The sequence below is a fragment of the Corvus brachyrhynchos genome, unplaced genomic scaffold, assembly GCF_000691975.1.
Source record: "Corvus brachyrhynchos isolate BGI_N302 unplaced genomic scaffold, ASM69197v1 scaffold595, whole genome shotgun sequence".
NCBI lineage: Eukaryota > Metazoa > Chordata > Aves > Passeriformes > Corvidae > Corvus > Corvus brachyrhynchos.
Genome location: NW_008238373.1, coordinates 1,854,143 through 1,876,649, shown reverse-complemented (window position 1 = coordinate 1,876,649; position 22,507 = coordinate 1,854,143). Strand labels below are relative to the sequence as shown.

Genomic DNA, 22,507 nt, shown 5'->3' with positions numbered 1-22,507 from the left:
CTCTGTCATGTTACTTCACTGCTACCAGAGGTAACAGCATCATTTTGGCCTGCCCCCCCTAGAGTTGTGATCGATGGGCTTGGTCAGGCTGTGGAAACTTATTACATAATTAAAACAAGAGTAGACCTGTGTCCTGACCTTTGTCATGGCCATAGCCCTTGCAGGACTTGAAATTTTCACTACCAAGTAAAATTTTTGTTAAACTTCTGTCTTTCTATATTATGACACAAATTTCAAAATTAGGAACTGAGCTGACCTTAGGATTTCATTCATCAGGGTGAAGGTCTGCATTAATTAGATTTTCACATGCTTCTGCTCTTTCTAGCATGATTTGTGGAAATATGGTGCATGTTTAAGTAATCTTATAACAGACTACTGGGGAATATGCTGAAATTGGTGGTGTTGTCATGTCTCATACCCAGCACAAATGAACAGGTTGTTTTAAAATGTAGCCACTTGGTTCAATCAAGAAACACTATGGATAAAGTAGGAGATGCGTTTGTTTTGAAAACTGTTTGTAAAATATTTTCTGGGGTGGATTTTTACTTCCTTAATTCAGTGATCTCTCTTTCTCACCTTTATTTTTGGAGAATCCTGTTTTCAAATTTTGTCAGATCTCCACTTTTCCCATGAGGGCATTTCTGGAGGAATTTCAGGGCCATTTGAATGAGGAGCTACCTTTGCTCTGCATGCACTGAGGTGGCCCTGGGGGCAGTGGCAGGATTCTCTTCCGGTGACAGCTAATGCCCTTGCTTCCGAAAGGGAGCATGCACACATATTCTCTGGCTCTCTTTTGGATGTCTCAAGCACTTGAAGCTGTTAGCATTATGTGTTGCTCTTTCTTTTGCTGTATAATGTGTTGCTTGTTCTTAGCTGAGTTGAAATCTCAGTGATATGCTTATGAAAGTTGTCTTGCACAACCCAGAATCTGTTTAAATTTTAATAATAATTGTGGGGCTAAAATATAGGGAAAAAAGTACTTGCTTGACTTGCACAGGGGTTGATGTACTCTGGTCCTATCCTTAGAACTAGCGAAGAGTACACGGAAAAATTTTAACACTAAACAAGCATACTATGAAAGATAGGACAGTGTAAAATGAGAGAGATTGAGATGCCAAAAAATTCAGAGAGCTTGGCAAAAGTAAAGCATAGTTTTTACTGTGGCAATCAAGTACAGGACTGAGAAATGTGAAATTAATAATTGATAGTTTTATTCTAGTTGTTTGAATAGTCTATGAATGTATTCAATCAATACATTATTCACTGTAATTTAATAAATATGTGTTTCTGACTTTGAAATTACGTTGAACTGTCTGCAGGCAGACATGGAAAACTGTGGGAATGAGGGAGATGGTGTTGATATGTCTTTTTCTTAATTCTCTTGCTTAGACAGGCTTTCTGCTTTGACTTCTGAATTTAAGATGATGTGTGGGTTTAGTTCATACCATCCATGTGAACAGATAGGAAATCTGGAGGCAGAACATCAGAGAAGAAAAGTCAATCTTCTTGGGTATTTCCACACATCCCTAACTTTATTAATGTTCTAAGTACTAAAATATAAAAGTATATTTTATGTATAATATGATAATATACAATATAAATATGTAAAGACATCAACATATAACATCTGTGGGTTTTTTTCCCCTTAGAAACATAAGCTTTTATACAACTAGCAAAGGCAGAGATGAACTATTTCACTGATAATAAGAACAAGAAGAAATATATTTGACAGTATTGTATCAATTTGTGCCCTAACCCTAGACCTTGACCAATTTTTTTATATTTAAGTTTTATGTTGCCTGGAAATTAGACTTAAAACATATTTTATTTTGTGTTTATTCAAAGCAGAAAGCTTTTTTTTTTCTTTTTGTTGTGAAACTATATTGTGCGGAGGCCGGTTGCTTACCAGGTTTTCCATGTTTTATGTAACCAGGATGTGAGAAAACTGTCACATGATTTTAGGAAAGTATCTGTCAATAAAAATTCAATCCCTTAAAAAAAATTTTAAAAAACCAACCAAACAAACAAAAAAAAACCCAGCTAAAGCAACCTCACAGGATGAGAAATCTAGAATGGTTTACCAATCTAAATCAGAAGAGGATTAAAAACTCCACAGTGAAAAAGAACAATAAATGAAGTTTCTAATCCTGGCATATTCAGCATAATCTCCCAGGTCAGTCTTCAGGCAAACAACAGGCAAAATTAAATTGCTACTTTGTAACTGCAAATGCATATTTAATATGCACTTATGCAGTACTTGGGCTTATTATTTGAAGAAAAGATGGCTAGAATACCAATTTCTGTTTCATTCCCCAGGTTACGTGTGCACCTTGGAAAACTGTTCTCAGCAGTCACGTGTTGCACATTATATCTAGGCTGAGTGGTACAGGTTAGCTGAAAAATGGGAAATTTGAAAAGCTTGTGAAATTAAAGGAAAGCATTAAAGAACTTTAATACTTTTTATCATTGAGGTATTAATTTTATATGTGAAATATTAGTGTGCTTGTTCTATTTGAGTCTTGGTAAAGTATATGAACAGCAAAAAGGTGAAAATGAAGTGCGATTGATTTGCCCCTGAAAAATTGTTCATTAAGCTTTTGCTGCATAGTTTGAGAAAATATGATGTGTAAATTTATACTGAAAATTATTTAAGAAATTGTATCTAGCTGAAATTGCTATCTCAGCTAAGAATATGAACATCTTTGCAGTCTTTCTGTCTCTCTGACATGTTTGTCGTCTTCTGGCATTCTGGGCCATGTTGGTGCTGCACTAAATGAGGCCTGAGTTAGCTGGCACTTTGCTGACAGCATATGTAGAAAAGGAGATAGAAAAAAAAAGTGAAAGGAAGGAATGATTTAGACTAATATGGGACAGCAGATAGCTGAAGTACACCATTTTCTTCCTTTTGAATGCAACTCTTTTTTTTCCTCCTATTTTCTCTCTGGTTTTTAGTTTGGGGTTTTTTTTGGTTGTTATTTTTTTGTTTATAAAACTACATAATTGAAATCCTTTCTAAATGAGAAACCATAAGAAGACTACAATTGTCTTTTTACATTTTGCAAGAATAATAGAAAATGTTAGAAATGGAAATTCACCATTTTGTCTATTTCTTCTTCCTTTTCCTTTATTTCCTCTACTGTCTCCCAAAAATAGAGCAAAGCCTAGGGTACATTTGGCTTCAAAGCTTATGAAATCACTTTGCTGTGTGAGCATTTCTGGTGTTACTAAAATGGACAAAAAAAAGAGGGAAAAGGAAACAAGCAGATTTCAGCTTTTGAAGATGTAAGCAATATGTGAGTAAGTCAAGTTAACTCTTGAGGTTGCTGAATAGGGTGTTCAGAGCTGGTGTTATACTGAAGCCATTCACTCTGCATTAGGAAGAATTAAAATGGAAAGTCTGTGTCCAGTGTGTGTAGGTGTACTGATGCAACTGCTGTGCTAATGGTGAAAGTGTGGTATAGTGCTCTGGGTTTTTGGAGAGAGGATCACCGAGACAGGCAGAAGGGGGAGCTTTTGGAGTATAACTCATTTTGATCATTAGTCTCAGCTGGTGCTCAGTGACAGCTGTGCTCCCGGGCTTTTGCAAATCCGGCGTAAGGAGGATAGAAGACACATCTTTAAAGATAAATGTGAGGTTATAACAGCAAGATCCTCAGGGAAACATTATTGCAAGCTCTGCTGTAGCACAGCGCCTCAGTGCACATGTTTGTGTTTTCAGTATGACTATTCTAGTTTTCTTCCAATTCTCACTTCCATTCATGTCTCTTCCTGCCCTCAATAATTAAGCAAATGCAAAGCTAACAATATTTTATGATATTGCTGATTCTTAAGGATTTTCTTTCTCACCTTGTAGCTCTTTGAAAGGCTTGTCTTCTGAGCATATCAAAGGTCTATAAGGTGAATTCATTGAGTCAGGACTTGTATTTCTCTGTAGACAATACTGAACATGCTTTTACCCACATTTTTCATACAGGGAGACAGGATGGAAGGAAACCATACTTGAACTTGTGAATTTGCATTCAGTAGTGAATAGTTCTACATGTTCTACAGCGGTGGCTTTCACGAACAGTGGTGTTCAATTCTTGATCATAGGGGTTGGGTGAGGACCTGTTGTGTCATACTGGTGGAGACAAGATCAATAGTGCTTCATCTTCATGAGAATGGGAGAAAGAGACAGATCATACACAGGTGGAGAACATGGAATTTGGAAGCAGAGCCAGAAGATTCAGGCTGAGTCACAGTAGCAGAATTATAACAAAATATCCACAGAAATCCAGAATACCTGATACTTCCAAACTTAATTTCATGTTCTCATTCTTTTAGTTGATAAACTGTGTAATCCTTTGCAAGAGAGGAAAAAATAAAAGTCTTTTTATCCCTTACTGGGGTTTGATAAGTCATTCCAAGCTCCTAAAAAATATCTTCTGAGTTTATAGTCATCTTACTTGCTGAAGATTTTTGGCAGGATCCTCAGAATACTGATTTGATCTAAAGCTGGAGTTCCTGTCTAATTCAAAACTTAGTATGCTTCCTATCCCTTGTCAAAATAATTAGGGGAAAGGTAAGAAAAGGGTTCAGGATTCATGACCTGGGATTTCTAGGAAGAAATGTTGTTTTATACGTGAAAAGTGGTAATTTATCCTCTTAGGGGGAAAAATATCTCAGAGACCTTGGTTTTAGTTTTTACTGTTTCCACAGAGGGAACAGGCAGTCAAGAGAAATTCTTTGCTATTCCATTTAACCTTGTAGCAGAAATCAGCCAATCATTTAATAGTTATGAAATGATTAATCACTTAATTATTCCAGATTATTTGCAAACATCTTTACCTCTTGAAAGTATTATCTCATTTAATTTAGGTATATGAGGTGATTACGGTGTCTGGGGCCAAAAGCTGTTGCTGCTGCATTTTATTTATAAATTAACAATGTAAAATTGTAGCTCAAAATCTTGTAGTTGACTGAAATTTAGCCTATGCATTAAATATGGCTATGATTTTTTTTTTTTTTTGCCATTTAGGGTGTAGATGCAGGGATTAACATTGTACAGTCAATATAGATACAAAGTAATTTTAGTTTGAATTAATTCCATCAAAATCTTGTAGTTGACTGAAATTTAGCCTATGCATTAAATATGGCTATGATTTTTTTTTTTTTTTTGCCATTTAGGGTGTAGATGCAGGGATTAACATTGTACAGTCAATATAGATACAAAGTAATTTTAGTTTGAATTAATTCCAGTGTATAGTGCAGATAGACAGGGTACTGGCAATCCATCTGCAGTTCAAAACAGCAGCTGTTAAAAGCCTGTAGGATCGAGTACTAAACAGGTATTTTGCTAAAACTAAACAAAAATAGAACTTTCATTGTGCCCTGAATTATAAACATGATTCCCGTTGCTTCACAAATGTCTCTTACATCAACATCAGTGCAGGCATCGGTGGGGTCAGAGGGCAGTGAGGCGGGAGCAGATTCAGCACCCACCTCCCCAGGCTGATAACGACTTTGGAGCTGAAATGCTTCTGCTATAGTGATGCCTGAAATTAGGTATAAGGGAAATATCAGGTGCCCTTACCTAGGGAGAAACTACTTCTTGGTTAATGGTGGCTTTCAAATGTAATTTTCCCCTGTCAGGAACTACAGTGGCACAGCGAATCCATCCACCAGGCCCTGCATCATGGCATGGTGTTAACTTGAGGAAATGAGCCGTATTTTCAAATATCAACACAACTTCTCTTGATAGGATTTACCTCTTCATTTCCCTTTAAGTAAAACTTGTGTTGTCCTTTCTATAACTTTGGTTTCTTTTTATGTTTGATGGGGGATGTGTGGTTCTTGCACTGGTATTGTCCACTCAATTTGATTGTAAGCCCTACCTGGTTAGGTACAAAACTTCAGTGGCTTAACACTATGTTCTGTCTGTATTGTATATGTTAAGTACTTTAAGCATACAACTCATTCAATGCTGATACAGAGATTTTTGTCATAGCTTCTTGCAGTAAAACTATTTCTCTATGCTTTGAAAACTGAGTATTTTCCAGCTTGCATTTAGTAAAATGTGTTAACTGAATGAACAAAACATATTTCTGTAATTTAAGTTTCTGTCTGTCCTCGATCTCCGTAGCAATTGTAAGGAACACGCAAGCTGCATTAGAGCAGAGATTTATATGAACATGGCTACCTTTGTGTTGAGAATGCTTATTTTTTGATTCAACATATACTTGATAAAAAGAACACCTTAATAGTATTAAAATCAGTTTAAATCAAGTTATTGATTCTTCTAGCTTAAAAACTAATTGCTAGTATAATTAAATAATTTTTCTGTCCTATTTATTCCAAGACTACTTCATGCGCAGATGGACAAAATGATATAATTTCTCTTACCATAATCTGAATTACTTAAATTCATTACTGACTTCTTTACACATATCCTTATTTTATGTTGCTTGAATACTAAAGTATTTTTAGACAATAGTTAAAAACCACCATAAAAATTAAACTCCAACTGAATAGCAACTAAGATTCTGACCAATGCATTTGAACTTAAGCAAGACATTTAAATGCTGTAAAAATTAGCAAATTAATGGGTGGATTAAGGGAAAAAAAAGCCTCATTTCCTGTTTTGTAATTTACAGATATTTTTCCTGCTATTAGGTCAAAGCATAAGAGAGGGGTTCTGAATATGCAGGAAAAAACTCTCTAAACATGACAAGATTATTAAATGTTGAAATATCTGGGGGAAAAAAGAAAAAATCTATCAAGTCTGACATTCAGAAGTCATGGATACCCTTTTAATATATAATATAGTATGCAGAAATGTGTCTTTTTCTTGCATAATCCTTTCTTTTTGGGTGTGAGCAAAGTGACCTGTGGTCAACAAGAAAGACAGACTGTCTTCAACTAATAAATTATTTTGAAAATTTGAAAATTAAAAACTGAACAGTGATAGAGGGATACAGTGAATAAGCAGTTTTGTTAGCACTGCATTATAGGTGGTGTAACCAAGGAACAGAGGCAAATTGATTGAAAAATGTAACAAAATTTATGTCTCTTACAAGTTTATCTCATAGCTTATCTCCTGTCTTATTCCCTTGAATGTATTGCATTTTGTCTAATAAAGGGCTAGGAAACTTGGACTAATAATGAGATAATTATTAGATCTTTAGATGTGGCGAAGAAAGTCTTAGAAATATTTTCCAACATTTTAATGCATTATTTATTTTAGGGTGTATTGCCAGATGAAGTTAAAATAATACAGAAACTTCTGGCCAAATGTCACTTACAATATTCTTTTAAAATTGCTTCCAGATGTTTAAAAGAAAAATCCTTTTAGTATGTTCAGAAAGCCTGGAAAATTTTACATTTTGAATAAATTTAATGTTCAATCAGAAATCTTGTGTGTAAAAATCAGTAGAATTATAATAATTATTATTATTATGCTAAATTACACTAAAATGCCTTCTTAACACAGTTTGGGTTTCTTTTGTTTTGTTTTTGGTGGGTTTTTTTGAAAATACCTTTGTCTTTGAATGAGTGGGTGAAAAAAACAGGCAATAGAAGCTTATTTAGGTACAAACTGTATTCCTAGCTGTTTTATACTCAAACATGAAATTAACTTTTTTACTCCATTTGTCTTTTCTCTTTCAGTATATCTATTTAATCTTCTTATCAATATAACATAAATCTATAAATCTGAACTTCGGCATCTTTTTACATTTGACATTTTAGAGCTTAAGCAACTTAACATTCTTACAAAGTAGATTTTACTGCAACCTGAGTATGTAACTAATTTTTATAGTCTATTTCTGGCTAAGTTCACAACGCATTGTCATCTTTCAAACCACTAACATTTTCTCCTCTAATATATTTTATAACATATGCTTTCCTTTCATGTTCTGGTTGGATAACAAAAGAAAATACTTTGATCATAAAATCTGGCCCTGTAAGAAGAATAAGTATCTTCTTGCTCTTTAAAGGCTTTACTTCTCTGAATTGCTGTGACACTGCATTTTAGTTTGGAGCACTCCGCCACTCTGGACCTGTATACAATACAATTTTATATGGAATAGTTATGAGGGGTTTTTGTTACTATTCTTTTATTGAGAGTGTCTCTGAAGAAACAGAGCACAATTTCTCAAAGAATATAATAACTTTATGATTCAAAAAACAAAGGCTCATTCCAGGAGCTGAGAGACTAAACTCTATTGCTAACTTTTGTGATGTCTTTGAAGAAGTTGTTTCATCTCATGGTAATGTCTTGGTTTTCCCTTCAGAACAATTGTACAGGAAATTGATGCTACAATAACAACTCATGGGTTTTGTACATACTTCACAGTGAAGCCAGCGCATATATATGTATACATATAATATATGCATATATTTTCTTGAATGTCCTAATTATTCAGGCTCCAGATCATTTACAGTCATTATGTAGAAATATTTTACATTAAAGACTTACTATCAGATACATTTCTTAAGAATTCTTTTTTTTATTTAGTATTTTTTACTTCAGATAGTTCAGGTTTTCAATACGCATTGTAATGCCAATACCTGTGTTCTGCATATAGCTACAAATTCTTATTTCTCTCTCATCACCTTGGCAGGACGAACTCTGCTGGAAAAGCTCTTCAGCCAGCAGGAAAATGCACCACAAGAAGAAGCAGAAAAACTCTGTTCTCGCATTATTGCAATGGGTCTTTTGCTTCCATTCACTGACTGCTTCAGAGAGCCATGTAATCAGAGCGCCCAGCAAAGCACACCCACGTTTGATGTAAGTACTGAAAAAGTTATCTTTTGCCTCCTTTTGAAGCAGGACATGATTTGCTAATGGTTTATCCCTCCTGATAGAATTCTGTTTGTCATTTTAATGAAAATTGCCCTTAGAGTGACCATCTATTTTTCTGTGCTCAGGTATGTACACTTTTGTATCCATGTAAGCATAAGAACGTTCTCCTATAACTTGATTTCTTTTAAACTCATATCTTAGCCTGCCATACTGTTCTTCATTTGCAGTTTTCATTAAGGTATCTTCTTTGAATCAAAGCATTCTATACGACCACCAAGATTTCTATCAATAGCTGCTTCTCCAAAAAATATAAATGAAAGGAAAAACAGAAAGCAGCATGTCACAAAATTTTACAGAACACAGACTGGATGTCTATGCTAGACTTTTTTTTTTCCTCCCCTGAAAATACTTTTTGATACAAAATAGTGCAGGGGTCAGTGCAAGTTCTCTGGCATTCCAGCTATAGTGTTATCTGTGCTTTCCTAAATATCTGTGTTTTCCTAAATAACCCAGTTTATCTACAAAATCGTCCCATGGTCCCTCTAACAATATTATATGCTTATGTTTTGGATTTGGTGTTACTATTTGTTTTTAAGATGCAATATTTGAAACATTTTTAACTGGTTTTTGAAATTAATTGAAAAATGCAGGTTAACTATAAAACTGAGCTTACTCAGGCAACTTAAAATCACACAGCATTTGAAAGTACTTGGGGTTAAATATGCTCATAAAAGTTACTGCAAAAGAAAAGTTTCTTATTTTTCAGGTTGTTTAAAAGAGTCTGGTAATGTTTTCAGTTCTACTGCTGTTGCTATATATTCAGCAATGTCCTTTAGAGTATTGAATATCATATCCCTAAAAAGCTTCTCTGTTATAAATAGATTTTTTACCAAATTCGAAGTTTTGAAAGAAGCAGAAAAGGCTCCTTTTTTAACTGATATACCATGCTTTGTGTAACAGGTATTTTAGTTACTTAGTTTAGTTAGTTTAGTTAGTTTAGTTTAGTTAGTTTAGTCTTTTGTTTAAAGTATCTGACAGGAGGGACATATTAGTAGCCTAGTACCATGTCAACCATCTGTCAAGGTCAGGAATTTAAGATGTTGCTGGATTAGCAGTGTTCTTAATGTGACTTGGTCTATCAGTAAGCCACAAATGTCACAGCTTCTGTGACTATTTTTCTGTATAAATCCACTAAATAGATCACACTCCTGGTAAAACAGTGTCAGAAGTGGTGTATGGCCCTGTTATGTAACCAATAGTTCATTCTTCTTCAAGGGAGCACGCAGCTGTCTTGAACACTGGGATCTCAATAACTGAATTCCCCATGGTGCAGAGCTGAGAGCTGCTGATATTGAGTTTTGGAATATGTTTCTGCTCCAGCCTTGGTGACCACAGTACAGGAACACTGATCAGTTTATTCATTACATGTTCTCTGAAATGAAAATATTTAGGCCTTGCAGTATAAATTCTAATGGCTGAAAAGTTGAAAATTCTCCATCTCCTAGTTTCTTAGAGTAAATAAAATATTTTACAGGAATAAATGCTAATTATTACGTAAGGGAATGAAAAAATTCAAAATTAGCACCAAAAATTATGGTGGTGCTGAATATTACTTAAAAAAGGACATGTAAGGTTGGTGAGTTGTGTCCTCTTTTGCATCTCTCTCCATGTTTGTACCTTGGGTTTTTTTTCTTATTCACGTTTTTCTTGTTTGTTCATTTGCAATTTTTAAAATTCATTAGAGCAAGACTTGAATGTTGATCTAACAGATTATATCAAAGACACAGGAATCAGACTATCCTTAAGTAATACCTAAATTTCACCCATCTAGAATTAAGAGGTACATTTTTTAACCTTACTCCAAAACTGGGAGCAGAGCCAGACCCATATTATTCCTTCACCTCCAAGCTCATCAGACCCCCAGTTCAGTTTCAGATTGCCTCCAGCTTGTCAGATGTCATTTTCACTCAGCTGGAAGTGCCATCAGCAAAGCTCCTGTAGCTCTGTCCTGGTCCCTGCCACCTTGTTGTTCTTCCTCCCTTCTTCATCCAGCTATGGTGCTTGCCTGTTCCTTAATGTTACTTCTTTGGCTGTTTTGATTTTCATCTTAGTCTGGTGCTTGTAAAGTCTCTTACGTCACTCCTTCAGAATATATGAATTTTTTGCAGAATTTCCAACAATTTTTCCACTGAAACCCTTCTTTGAATCCTGCCTATTCTCCTATTGTGACATATCCCTTGTATTTCTGAACTTTAAAGTACTATTTTTTTTACATTGAATAAAATCCATTATTCCCTTAAGTGTGGTCCCACAGACTTTATTTTTTGAAGATGCTGTGTTACAGTTTATGAAAACAATTCAGTAAGTTTTGTTCACTATCTATTGCTCATGGCTTGAGATGAATATAAACAGATTATTTAAAAGTCCTATACCCTCACTTTGATCCCCTTTTCTGGATTGCCTCTAGTGAATTTAATTTAACGTGGCTAATGCTGAAATCTCTTTAAATGTTTGCAATTGCACATTCTGATTATATTCTCATTTTCTTTATTATTCGTGCCTGCTGGTCACCTCTACTTTTCCCTGTCTTAGAAATGTTTATCCAAATCTTGTGTCTGTTTTCTCAGTAAGGTAAGAGATCTGGTTTGCTTTTCTTCTCCCAAGATATTCCAGGCTTCGGTGTAGGCCATTTAACAATGATACATGCCCTCTTTTTGATTTCTTCTTGTATCCTATTTCTTTCTCTTCCCTTCTGTCTGACTGCAATTAAGCAGTGCATTAAAAGTAAAGAGAACTTTCACAGCTCTTAGTTTCTTGGGCTAGTATTCTAATGTCTCCTAGAAGTTAGTTTAATTTAAATTCTTGGCATGTGTGACTCTGGTGTATGCTATGCTTTGTGGATATGGTGCTTACTCCTTTTTTCATATATGGTAAACGTGAAGGATCAATAAATGCCAAATGAGAGCACAAATCTTCAGAGAATTAGCATCTGTCATCACATTTATGCTGAGGACAGTGTCTAGTTTCCAGAGGCTTATATATTAGTCAGATCTTTGGATAAATTTTAATGATGATTGGAGGTGGCATGTTCATGAAGTATCTCTGAACTTTTTGTCAAATTAGCCCAAAGGACAGAAATTTTAGAACTGTTTGAAGACCTTATGAGAAAACTTGCATGCTCAGTCTTGGCCTGTTTTATCATTTCTTTTGAAACATGATGGCAGTTGCCCAGAATAAAAGATTAGTCTAAAAAATAAAAGTTGAACAGAGCTTTAAAGTAACAGAAATAGACAGGGTTGGGGGTTTTAAGATGTTTGCCGTTGAGAAACGGTGGAAGCTTTGGTTATAGCTCTTCCTACCTACTCTTACACTGTAAAAAAAGTATCTTAAAGAGTAAGTGAATGTTCAGTGGCAGGTTCTCTGTCTAGAAATATGTTGCCCTGACTGCTAGTTTCCCATTTGCTGGAGAGGTGCTAATTATTGCTTCATGTATGTCATGATGACTTACTCATCAGGCTATCTTTAGTCTTTCATGCTTCTGCTAGTATATTATAAAAGAGAACCAGAAGGTTGAACTAAAAAATAAATAAAATCAAGTAATTAAATGGGTAACTTAGATTAGCAAAAGCCTACAGAAAGCATGTTCTCTGAAAAAATTTCTTGTCTTTTGAATAGCTGTCGACTGCTTGCCTTTTAAATTTTTCCTTTTTTAGCAGTTGTGGGTTATTCAAGAGGGTTTCTAAAGATTCAAATTAAAATAAAATACCTTCTGAGTGAATGATATGAGAGAAATTAATGCCTTGTGAAAAACTCTTCCATTTGTAAACTGAAGAATCATAGAATCATTAAGATTGGTAAAGACCTCTAAGATCATCAAGTCCAACCACTAACCTGGCACCACCATGTTCACCATTAAAGCACATTCCCAAGTGCCATATTCACATTCCTTTTGAACTCTTCCAGGGATGGTGATTCTACCACTTCCCTGGGCAGCCTGTTCCAATGCCTGACTACTCTTTCAGTGAAGAAATTTTTCCTAATATCCAATCTAAACCTCCCCTGGCGCAGCTTGAGGACTTCTCCCCTTGTCTTGTCTCCTGTTAGCTGTGAGAGCTACCAATCTTCCTACATGTAGTGCAGCTGTAGTCTTCAGCTTTTTAGCATGTTACCTCATTATATTATCCCATTAGAGTAGAACAAACATGAAATTGTCTTGGCTAAGTGGTCCATCTTTGGCAAGAATGTAACAACAGGCAAGTTTTGTCTTCACCTGTTGGAGGATTGCAGCTTTAACAAGGAGAGATCTCATCCACTTAGGTTCTCTCTTAATATTCTCAGAGAGCCATCAGTAATGTGTATAAATTATACATATTTGCATTAGAATTTAAACTGTTTATACATCAATTAAAGAAGCTGGCATTTTCCTATCAGTGTGAGGTTTCTTTAACATCTCAGTGCTAAGAAATATCAACAGGACTTGGTGTTAGCATTTTATCCAGTAGTTGCAATTAGCACACACTGTGGATGCGTAGTCCCTAATTATGACTTCCCATTTCAGATTTTCCAGTTCATGTTGTATAGTCTTAAGCTACGGGCAGTTTTTTATTTCATAGCAAGTTTCTATGTTTTTTCTGACAAACTTTTCGAGTAACTTTGTGTTGCTTCTGAGCAATAGGTTTAAAACACTTAAACTCTTAATGAAAACTTAAATAATTTTGTGATAGGGGCTTTTTTTATAATTTTGTAAGTGCTTTTGAGAAGAAAACCAAGCACACCTTAGTATCCATACCGTATTCCTTGTCTGAGGAACATAATCTCTATTTCACACTGAAGGGTCCAATAACTGCTTCTTTTCAAGTGGCACTAACCAGAAGTACCATCTTCTTTCATCTTTCTTTGTTTCTGGTTTGATTTTGACTGGGCTATCTCTCTATGTCTCTTTTCAGTGCTTCTGTTTAATCCTCTTACTGTATTGAATACAGCTCTTAAGGCCTTCTTGATTTGTCAACAATTTCAGCACATTCTGTAATGAAAGGGCTAAATAACATCATCTGGATGGTACCTTTCTTTGCCATGCTATGATGTGATTTTATAGAGTCGTGTTTGACAGTTTGGGATAGGCACTGCCCCTTGTGCCATTTGTAGTTATGATGCCTGACTAGGCTGTCATCTGTTTCTGAAATAACTCTACCCCAAGGAAGCAGAGAGACAGAGAGCATAAATGGAAAACACTACAAAAAATGGTTGTTTTCCTATTATCTCCTGGCCACCTGTGGTGATGCAAATGCTTTCTAAGGAAATTAAGATGCTGCTTTCTTTCTGCTGAGTAGTAGCAGATGGTGGAACTTTGCAAGTCGGAAGAAAGAGAAATTAGTGACGTGAAGGCTTGACTTAATTTGAACTTATTTGCACTGCTTGTATCAGTCTGAAAATTAGTGGGTAAACAGATTGCAGATAGACTCCTTTCTCAGAAGGCAGAGAGCCAAAATACCAGTGATCATTTCTTTACCAAAGAACTTTCCCAAGTACTGACACCAGCTAGGAGAACTTCAATTCTAAACTGCAGCACAGAGCTGGCAACAATGCATGCAGCATTTCTTCAAGCCTACTTTCAATGCTTGGGCATATAATGTATAAGACTGAATGTAGTCCCATTTTAGGAAATCTGTCAGAGCAGTACCTTGGAGTCAATAGTGAATAAGACTTTAAAAGTGAACAAGTGAAAACTGTGGACTACAGCAGAGAAAACAGATTATTAATCTTTGTTTGTAGTGTAGGTTACCATGGCAGTTCATTTTGACTAAACCAAAGCCCCCATGCCTTCTCTTCCATTGCCCAGTCACACTTTGTGACACTTTGTCTTTTGTGGTGAGCAACTCTGAATATTCTTGAGTGTAGTAAAATAGAAACAGTTGGTTGATCATTGGGCTGAAGTATTGCTTTTATGCTGCTTTCCTGCTCCCATTTTTCTTTTTTTTCAATTTTAATTACATATTTATTTAGAGTTGTTAGCTCTGGCCCTGCAGCTTTCTACTCTTTTTACTCCTTTTCTTTTTTTCTTTCTCTTTCTTCTTTCTGCCTACTTGTGGTGATGCTACTGTATACACTTTCAACTGAAATGCTTTATGTGTGGGATGTTGCTAAGTTTTCAGGTTTCTTTTTGCAATGAACATTTCTTACCTGCTTGTTCTGAAGAACTGCTTCAAGAGCCATATACTGACTGTTAAGTTTATACCACCTGTTTAAATTTTTTAGTATCATTGTGCATATGGTGAAGGTGGTGGTCAGCCTGTCACCTCAAGAGATCTTTATATTCTATGACTTTCTCTAGGTTAGTTCTCTTTCTTCAGAATTTCATTCATAAAAAGATGATTTTTCTTGCTTGGAATTGTGAATAAATGGAAGGTTTAATTTGCATATATTGCATATCTCTCTTTCAAATAGAGTTTTATAGTAGTAAAAATCACATGATCAAATTGCATAGAGGTGAAAAGAATTTTCTAAGGAAGCAGTTTGATTTGGGTAATTCAGATTTTTCAGAACCCAAACTTACTGAAGAACTGTGTCAGTGTAAATGAAAACAACTGAGGAAGGAGCTTCTTGTCTTGGCTTACATTTTCTTGTGAGTCAATGAGAGGACAAACCATCAGGTCATGTCAGTAATAGCTGATAACCTCGTGGTCTTGGCATGCAGCCTTCCAAGTGGGTGTTCTAGTTGGATGTGTAGAGAGGCTAGGTCTTGATCTCTTTTCTTGAAGGGTAGCCACTGTTCCCTCTTCCAAGGAAAGTTTACTGTAAGCTCACCAGTTGAACCTGTTCAGCTACATTAAGTGTAGAAGTTGCTGGGGAATAGGAAAACCAAGACAACAACTCTGGAACAGAATAAGAATAGATGTGGAAATCTGAAATTTACTTTCCTGATTTCCTTTTCCCGTGAGTGTTCTAACTGCAGGGCTAGTGGCTCTCTTTACCTCTACTGGAATATTGTGTTGAATCCTGAGCAAAGTTTGATGGGATCAAACATATTTTTTCTCTCTGGTTGAGAAGGTTGAAGTCATTCCATGGGAAATAAATGTTTCATGATCTTTGACACTTGAAGTGTTTTTAAATTCATTGTTGAGGCACACTGGTTCCCTGAAAAGAAAAAAAATCCCTTGACTCAAGTAAAATGCTTATGTAACAAATTTAGTTCATGAGGATAAAGTGCTGCTTCAGCAGCACATTACAGTATTATGAAGGACTTGCTCTTTTCAACCTTGGAGAGCATCTGTGCTCACTAGTACAGCCAAAGGTAGCACAAGTTGAGGGCCATGTTTAATTACTGCTCTGGTTCTGTCAGTGGCAAGACAGAGCTTTGTTACTGAACCTGTCCTCAAAAAGTAAACCACTTTCCCCATTCTTAAATGTATTGATTTCTTTATTTTAAAAGCTGCTTAAAATAAAGCAGTCTCCTGCTGCTAAGAGCATTTTGAGGTAGTCTGGCTCTAGTTTCTCAAACTAAAACCTTGGTTCTCCAATTAACTCTTTGTCTGCAGTGGAGAGCATGCAGTTGGCTTTCTTTCATTTTAGAGGCTGTATACTTAAGTATACTAGAATGAATAAACCTCCTGAATGGAAAAAAATTAATTCCTTCCATGCACTTGAAACAGACTAAATGCCAAGAAATTATATACAAATGTGGACAAGCTCTTTGGAGCTCTTAGCCTGGAAAACACCTCTGAGATGGAGTCTGGGCCCTTCTCATCCCAAGTAGCAAAAAATGTAATTGCTCTATGCGTTTATCTTGTTCCATCTTAAGTACAGTTACACTTTTTCCTCTCCCTGTTCTTGTTCCATCTTAAATTCAGTTACACTTTTTCTTCTCCACATTCTTCAACCTCTTCCTACTGAAAAAATGTCATCCAGACTGATTTGATGAGTAGGAACCTTCTTGTAACGACTGCTCTGTGTTTACTCCTGCCCCATTTATACTCGCCTGTGAACACGCCAACACTTCTGTTCTCCCTTTTCAGGATAACTTCGAATGTTTATGGTTCTAGAGAAAAATTTTTCAAGTGTACTATTTAAAAAAGAAAATCTCTGCCAAATAGAGCCCTATTGCATCACAGCTCAACACAGGAACCACCAGGAAAGTTAGTACAAATGCACTGTCAAGTAAGAAAATTTAGAGGTACTGCTAATGTACTTTCTCCCTCTACCGCTGTAGAGCATTGTGCTGCTGTACTGCCTCACCTTTCCCATCTGACTGTGCTTTGGTTTTTTTCCTTGAGAATTGTCAAAATACTTCTGGTCAGATTTTTTTCCCCTTGATTCTCACACTGCTAATTCATGCTTTTGCAGCCATTGGGGGCAAAAGTGTATACACCTATTGCTATTTGAACTCCACCTCCTATACCTCTTTTAAACCTTTCTTACAATGGATATTTTTGTTCTTTGAACTGGAAGCAGATAAACAGCTGATTAAAAACAGAAATGACATTGAGCAGAAGGTTGTATCACCTATATATCTCCAGGAGCAACTCAGCATACATTCAAGGTTGCATGTTATATTCCTACAGTGAGGAATACACTACTCTGTAACTCATTCTGTGGCCCAGGGAACAAAACTGTTCTTTCTATGAAAAATGTATGACCCCTCTTCAAAAATCTCTAGGCCCACCAGAATCACTTCAGATGTTTGCTGCAGGTCTAGCTCATGGCCATAGTTTTGGGTTCACTAGCTCCATGTTATTTTCTAGAGTAGTTTCCAACATCCATTTGCATCTTTAAAGATAAGCCAGAAAGAATCTACAGCTCAAGCAGTGAAGGAATATATTTAATATTTAATTTATTATGTACTTGAAGTGTAATGCTGTGGTACCAGAGAAGGAAAAGTTGTAACAAAAAGCCATTCTCTGTGCATACTGAGAGCTGTCTGGGAAGAGAGTGAGTTAAACTACAGACCTGACTCTCTGCTAGCATCTATAAGTGGTAAAGTGTATATTGATTAGGTACCATCAGATCCTGCAGGCAGTTTGCCTCGCCCATGTGCAGATGCTCTGCACTTTTGAGAACCAGTAGAAAGTGCTGTGTAAGGATGTGTGGAAATGAGAACTCTTCTTGACATCATGTTTAGTGCGCTGGACTCAGACAGCTTGAAGATTCCAGTGTCTGCCCAGAAATTAATCTGAATAAATAAGACTGGGATCATTCATTACAAGGATATATATGTAATTTTTTCCCTCAAAAGAGAAGCTTTAAAAACTAAATAGTGGAGTTTGAGCAAGATGAAGTGGAAATTCCAGATGTATCCACAACTTGATCATGGTAAGTGTATTCACTGACTGTATGTACAATGATATTTAGTAAAAAATGCGTCTGAAATGAAAAGATTAAAGGAAAACAGTTGAATGTGGAAATCTAGGTTCATGGATGATTACTTTGCAATTATTAATACTAAAAACAAATCTGGATTTTTTCATTTGGATTATTTTGTTTCTTTTGCTTCAACAGGACTTCAGCAACACAGAATTGGCTGCATATATCTTTCTTCAAACTGTTCTAATAATCATGCACATTTATGGCATTATCAGATTTGAAAAAGGAGAAATGAGATGACTTAGTATATTAACTGACAAGGAGCTAAAGACAAAACATAAAGAGGATTAGGTTTTGGACCGTAGTTTCAATGTGTAGGAATTAGGACATTAAAATGATTTGTATTTTTGAAGGGCATGAAAGTAGACAGGGTTAATCTTTTCCCTTTTAAAGTGTAATTTATGGACTATCAACTTGCCTCCAGAGCTTCAGACTACCTTTCTCTCATGAGGGTTTTTCATATTTTAAATTACATTTACAAGCTTGCAAGTAATCTGAAAAAAGTTGTTGTTAAATACCTTGTTTATGTGTTGAAAATGGATATGTTTTCATTGTAGTGCAAGTCGAAGGCATTTTTGGAAAGTCTACATTTACATCTGTAAATTTCCATTACATGAGGAGTCTATTCCATTGTCCTTCTCTGCACTGAACAGTGAATAAAAAAAAATCCCCCCCAAATGCAACACAAACAAATAATCCTGTCTTTTATACTCACAAAGCTCCCATGCTGGGTAAAGAGTTGTTTATTGAGTTGTGTGATGTTTTAATTTATAACTGCTTGTATAGAATATGCTGTAAATTATATCAGCAAGAATATGGGTACTTCATATTTTCTTACCTTCATAATGCATACCATCTGTACAATAATTCTGAGATTCTTTTTTTTTTAAATGTATCTTGATTCATATGGACTAATCTTACTTCAAGAATCTGTCGCTAAATTATTGTATTGTGTCTTTCAAGAACCGCCATGGTGAAATGTCATGCCCAGGAACAGTTTAACTGTTTGTCTTCCTTGTTTATGCTATGTCAATATTATCTACAGCCAGTTGTCTTTTGTTTTACTGCCCTATAACCCTACCTGTAATCCTATTGAAGTCATCTGTGCTTAGCCAGTTAACCGTGTGCAGAGCATGTTCTTCCCTGTGTTCCTTGGACTGTATAAGGTGGTAGAGTGGGCAAGAAAAAAATAGTTCTGGTTTGTCTCAATGACTTTTTCAAGTCTTACTTACCTCTGTGTTTTTGAGATTTAAATGGTGCAGAAACAAGACAAATAGCAAAATCCAGCACTTTTTCTCTGCACAGTATGTACAGGTAGGACTCTCCTCCTTTTTATTCAAAAAGTATTGGAAATTGGGCAGAAACTCAGAAATACATATCCTCTAAAAAGCTGGAAATAGACAAAGGGAGAGAACTAAGTGATTCAAAGGACTGAATTAATCAAGCCTTTTCAGATGTTCAAAGAGAGTAGCATGGTAATGGGAGAAGGAACATAGAGTTCAGGGCTATGTAAAGAACCTGATGTTATTTTTTATTAAGCTTTTTATCCTTTTTTTTTACCTCTAAAGTCAGTGTACGTGTCTGGATTTTTGCCATGTTTTTCCTGCTGGGAAGGTCTAATGAGCTTCCTTTGACCCTGACCAAGGCACCCTCTGTAAAACAAAGCTTTTTACTTTATAACCAGTATTTGTTTGTTCCACATAAGTTGCTCTCAATAGAACATTATCACTCTTAAAACAATTTCTTTCTAGGCAAGTAGAAACTTAGTCACATAGAACAGTGATTATCCCAAAAACAAGCATCATTCTTCTCCCTGCATATCTTATCAAAGTTTATTATCTGTCAAATTAAAAAAAAAAAAGTTTTAATCTAAAAATTAAATATGTACTGGTTTTTACTCAGGCCATAGCATGAATGAAGTCTAATGAGCATCATCTTTATAAGAAGGTATTACTGTGATATGATTGTATTTTCGTCCTGTGACTCGATTTTTTTTCTAGTTTTGTACTACAACATTTGCATCTTTCCACATCATTTACTAGGTTACTCGTGCAATTGCTGTAAATGATCTCTATAGAATTTAGAGTCTTCTAAACATTTAATCACAAGCTGTGCGTGTTGATGCAGACTAGGAGTCACAAGAATAACTACCTGAATTGTGGTCATCTGAAATCTTGCTGTTAGCTTAAAGCATAAGTTTGCCCTAGTTTTCATCAGAAAGTCTTCGTGTCCTACTTTTAATCATAGACTCAAACTCAAAGCTATTGAGCAATAAGGATGTAATCTGATTTGAGCCCAGAGGACTGAGAACACCTTTAGCTGTTGGTTTGTTTGTTTATTTTCCTTTTACTGCAAAAGAAAACCCACCTTCTTATCTGCTTTTCTAAAAATATTAAAATGGAAATGATAAATGTAGGACTGCAAAGACTGCATATATCAGTTTAATTTATGCTGAAATAATTCTGTTCATTTTCCTTGCTTGTATGTTTGGTGTAAAAAGTTTATGTATGGTGTGGACTGAAATATTTCCCTCCAACCCATAAAACCGGCCATATGTGATGAAGTGCAGTCATGATGGACAGAATGTGTTACCTAAGGAAAGAAGTGTCAGAGTTCCTTGCTCAAAAAAGTGCTGAACTGCATCCTAGCATGTTGTTGTGTTGTAGAAAATTAAAAGCTTAATTTTCTGTTGTTAATGATCATAACTATTTTAATATAGATTTCTCTTAAGTCTTTATCAGACTGAAGAGCATAAAACCAAGTCTGTCTTGATATAGGGGATGTTATTTGTACTGAAAACAAAAGCTTAGGTATTTTGACCTTGTCTTTCTATATGAACTTTTCAACCTTTTTTTTTTTAAATCACAGCAAGACCAGCTTTATACTTGGGCTGCAGTTAGCCAACCCACACATTCAACAGATTACATTGAAGGAAGCTTTCCAAGGAGAATTCCATCTGCATGGCCCCCACCCAAACCTCCAGATGAAGAACAAAGACTCAAAATTTCAGAAGAAGGTACAGTTCTTGGACACAGAGAAGAGAAATATATAGCTTAGGGGAAGCTGCTGTGTTTTAGAACCTGAGATATAAACTTGGTATCTTAGCTACTAACAAACACCTAGTTTTGAGAATCTTGGATTAGCATCAGAAATAACGTTAGCTAGTATGAATCTAATAAAAAATATTCACCAAAAATGCATTCTTTTTGTTAGCAACCAAGATGTGTACTGTGAGGAATGGATTTTGCCGGGTGCTGTGATCTTTATTCTTTTTCAGTTTACATACCTTCAGAGCTATTAGAAATGGGTTCTTTTCTCCTCTTAAAAATATGGAAAACTTCAGAAGCCCACTGGTGGTATACTGAAAGTTATTAGAGTGGTGTAAGGTATTCCTTTGTAGATTCAGCAGTCTCATGCTGACAGGGGTAGGAAAAGTGTATCTGAAAAAATAAATTGTAAACTTTGTTTGCAAAGTCAGTTTATCTTAAAAATTGTGAGGTTATGCTGCCAGCCAAATTTCTGCAATCTTCTTCATGCTCTTTAAGATCTTCATTTAAGCTGAGCATTAAAACAAAACCAAGTAAGAAAAAAACTCCCCTGTAGCTGACAAATTTAGAAAATAATTTCAAATCTGTTTACTCTTAGTAGTGTTGATCCATAAATACCACAGGTTCTTGGAGGCTTTTCTTTCCATTAGTTAGTATTCAGCAGCTCTCAACACTTTAAGACTGCATTCATCCCCATGCCCTCCATGGAGAGCCACTGGGTATTCTCAGATTTTCCATTCCTTTCCACTCCTCCTTTTCATTGCTCAGATTTGAAGAGTTAAGTCATTATTTCAACAGATCTCTTTGTATTGTTTGTAGGCTTTGGGTGGAGTTAATTTCAGATTTGCTTCTCTTTGGGACTTCTTTGCTACTTCCCCTGGAACATGAGCAAAGTATTTCTTGCATGGACACCTTTTACCATGGCAACAATTTACTTTTACTGGTATCACTTATTCCAGTGCTCACAAGCGAAATATCTGATACCCACAAAAATGCAGCACTGCTATATTGTTCTGTTCATGCTGTGGCTTTTACTAAATTAGATCTATTGGAGATCAAGGAAACATTTCTGCACCCATCTCACTGATTCAATTCAGAGTGTGGAACACCGCAGTACTGGATTGTTGAGCTAGTCCAGTTTTTAACTGATGAGCTACTGTTTTATGCTGTATTCAATGAAAGTGCTGCCATACATGGTGGTAGAATTCACTGTCATGTACTCTGAGAGTTGTGTTTCTCAGCTTGGAGACTTAGCTAATGGATGTGTGATCACAGTATTTATGAACATACTCTGCACTGGGAAAACGAAAGGGTGAATTTC

The 22,507-nt window shown here is 35.7% G+C and overlaps 1 protein-coding gene across 5 annotated transcripts in view; it reads left to right on the top strand.

Annotated features, from left to right (window-relative positions):
• FMN2 (formin 2) overlaps positions 1-22,507 on the top strand; it is a 166,608-nt gene that overhangs the window by 24,101 nt on the left and 120,000 nt on the right. For all 5 annotated transcript variants that reach the window (XM_017736388.1, XM_017736386.1, XM_017736387.1 and 2 more), the window contains exons 3-4: positions 8,601-8,767; positions 21,008-21,155. In XM_017736388.1, coding sequence (XP_017591877.1) covers positions 8,601-8,767; positions 21,008-21,155 — 315 coding nt within the window. The remainder of the gene's footprint in view (positions 1-8,600; positions 8,768-21,007; positions 21,156-22,507) is intronic.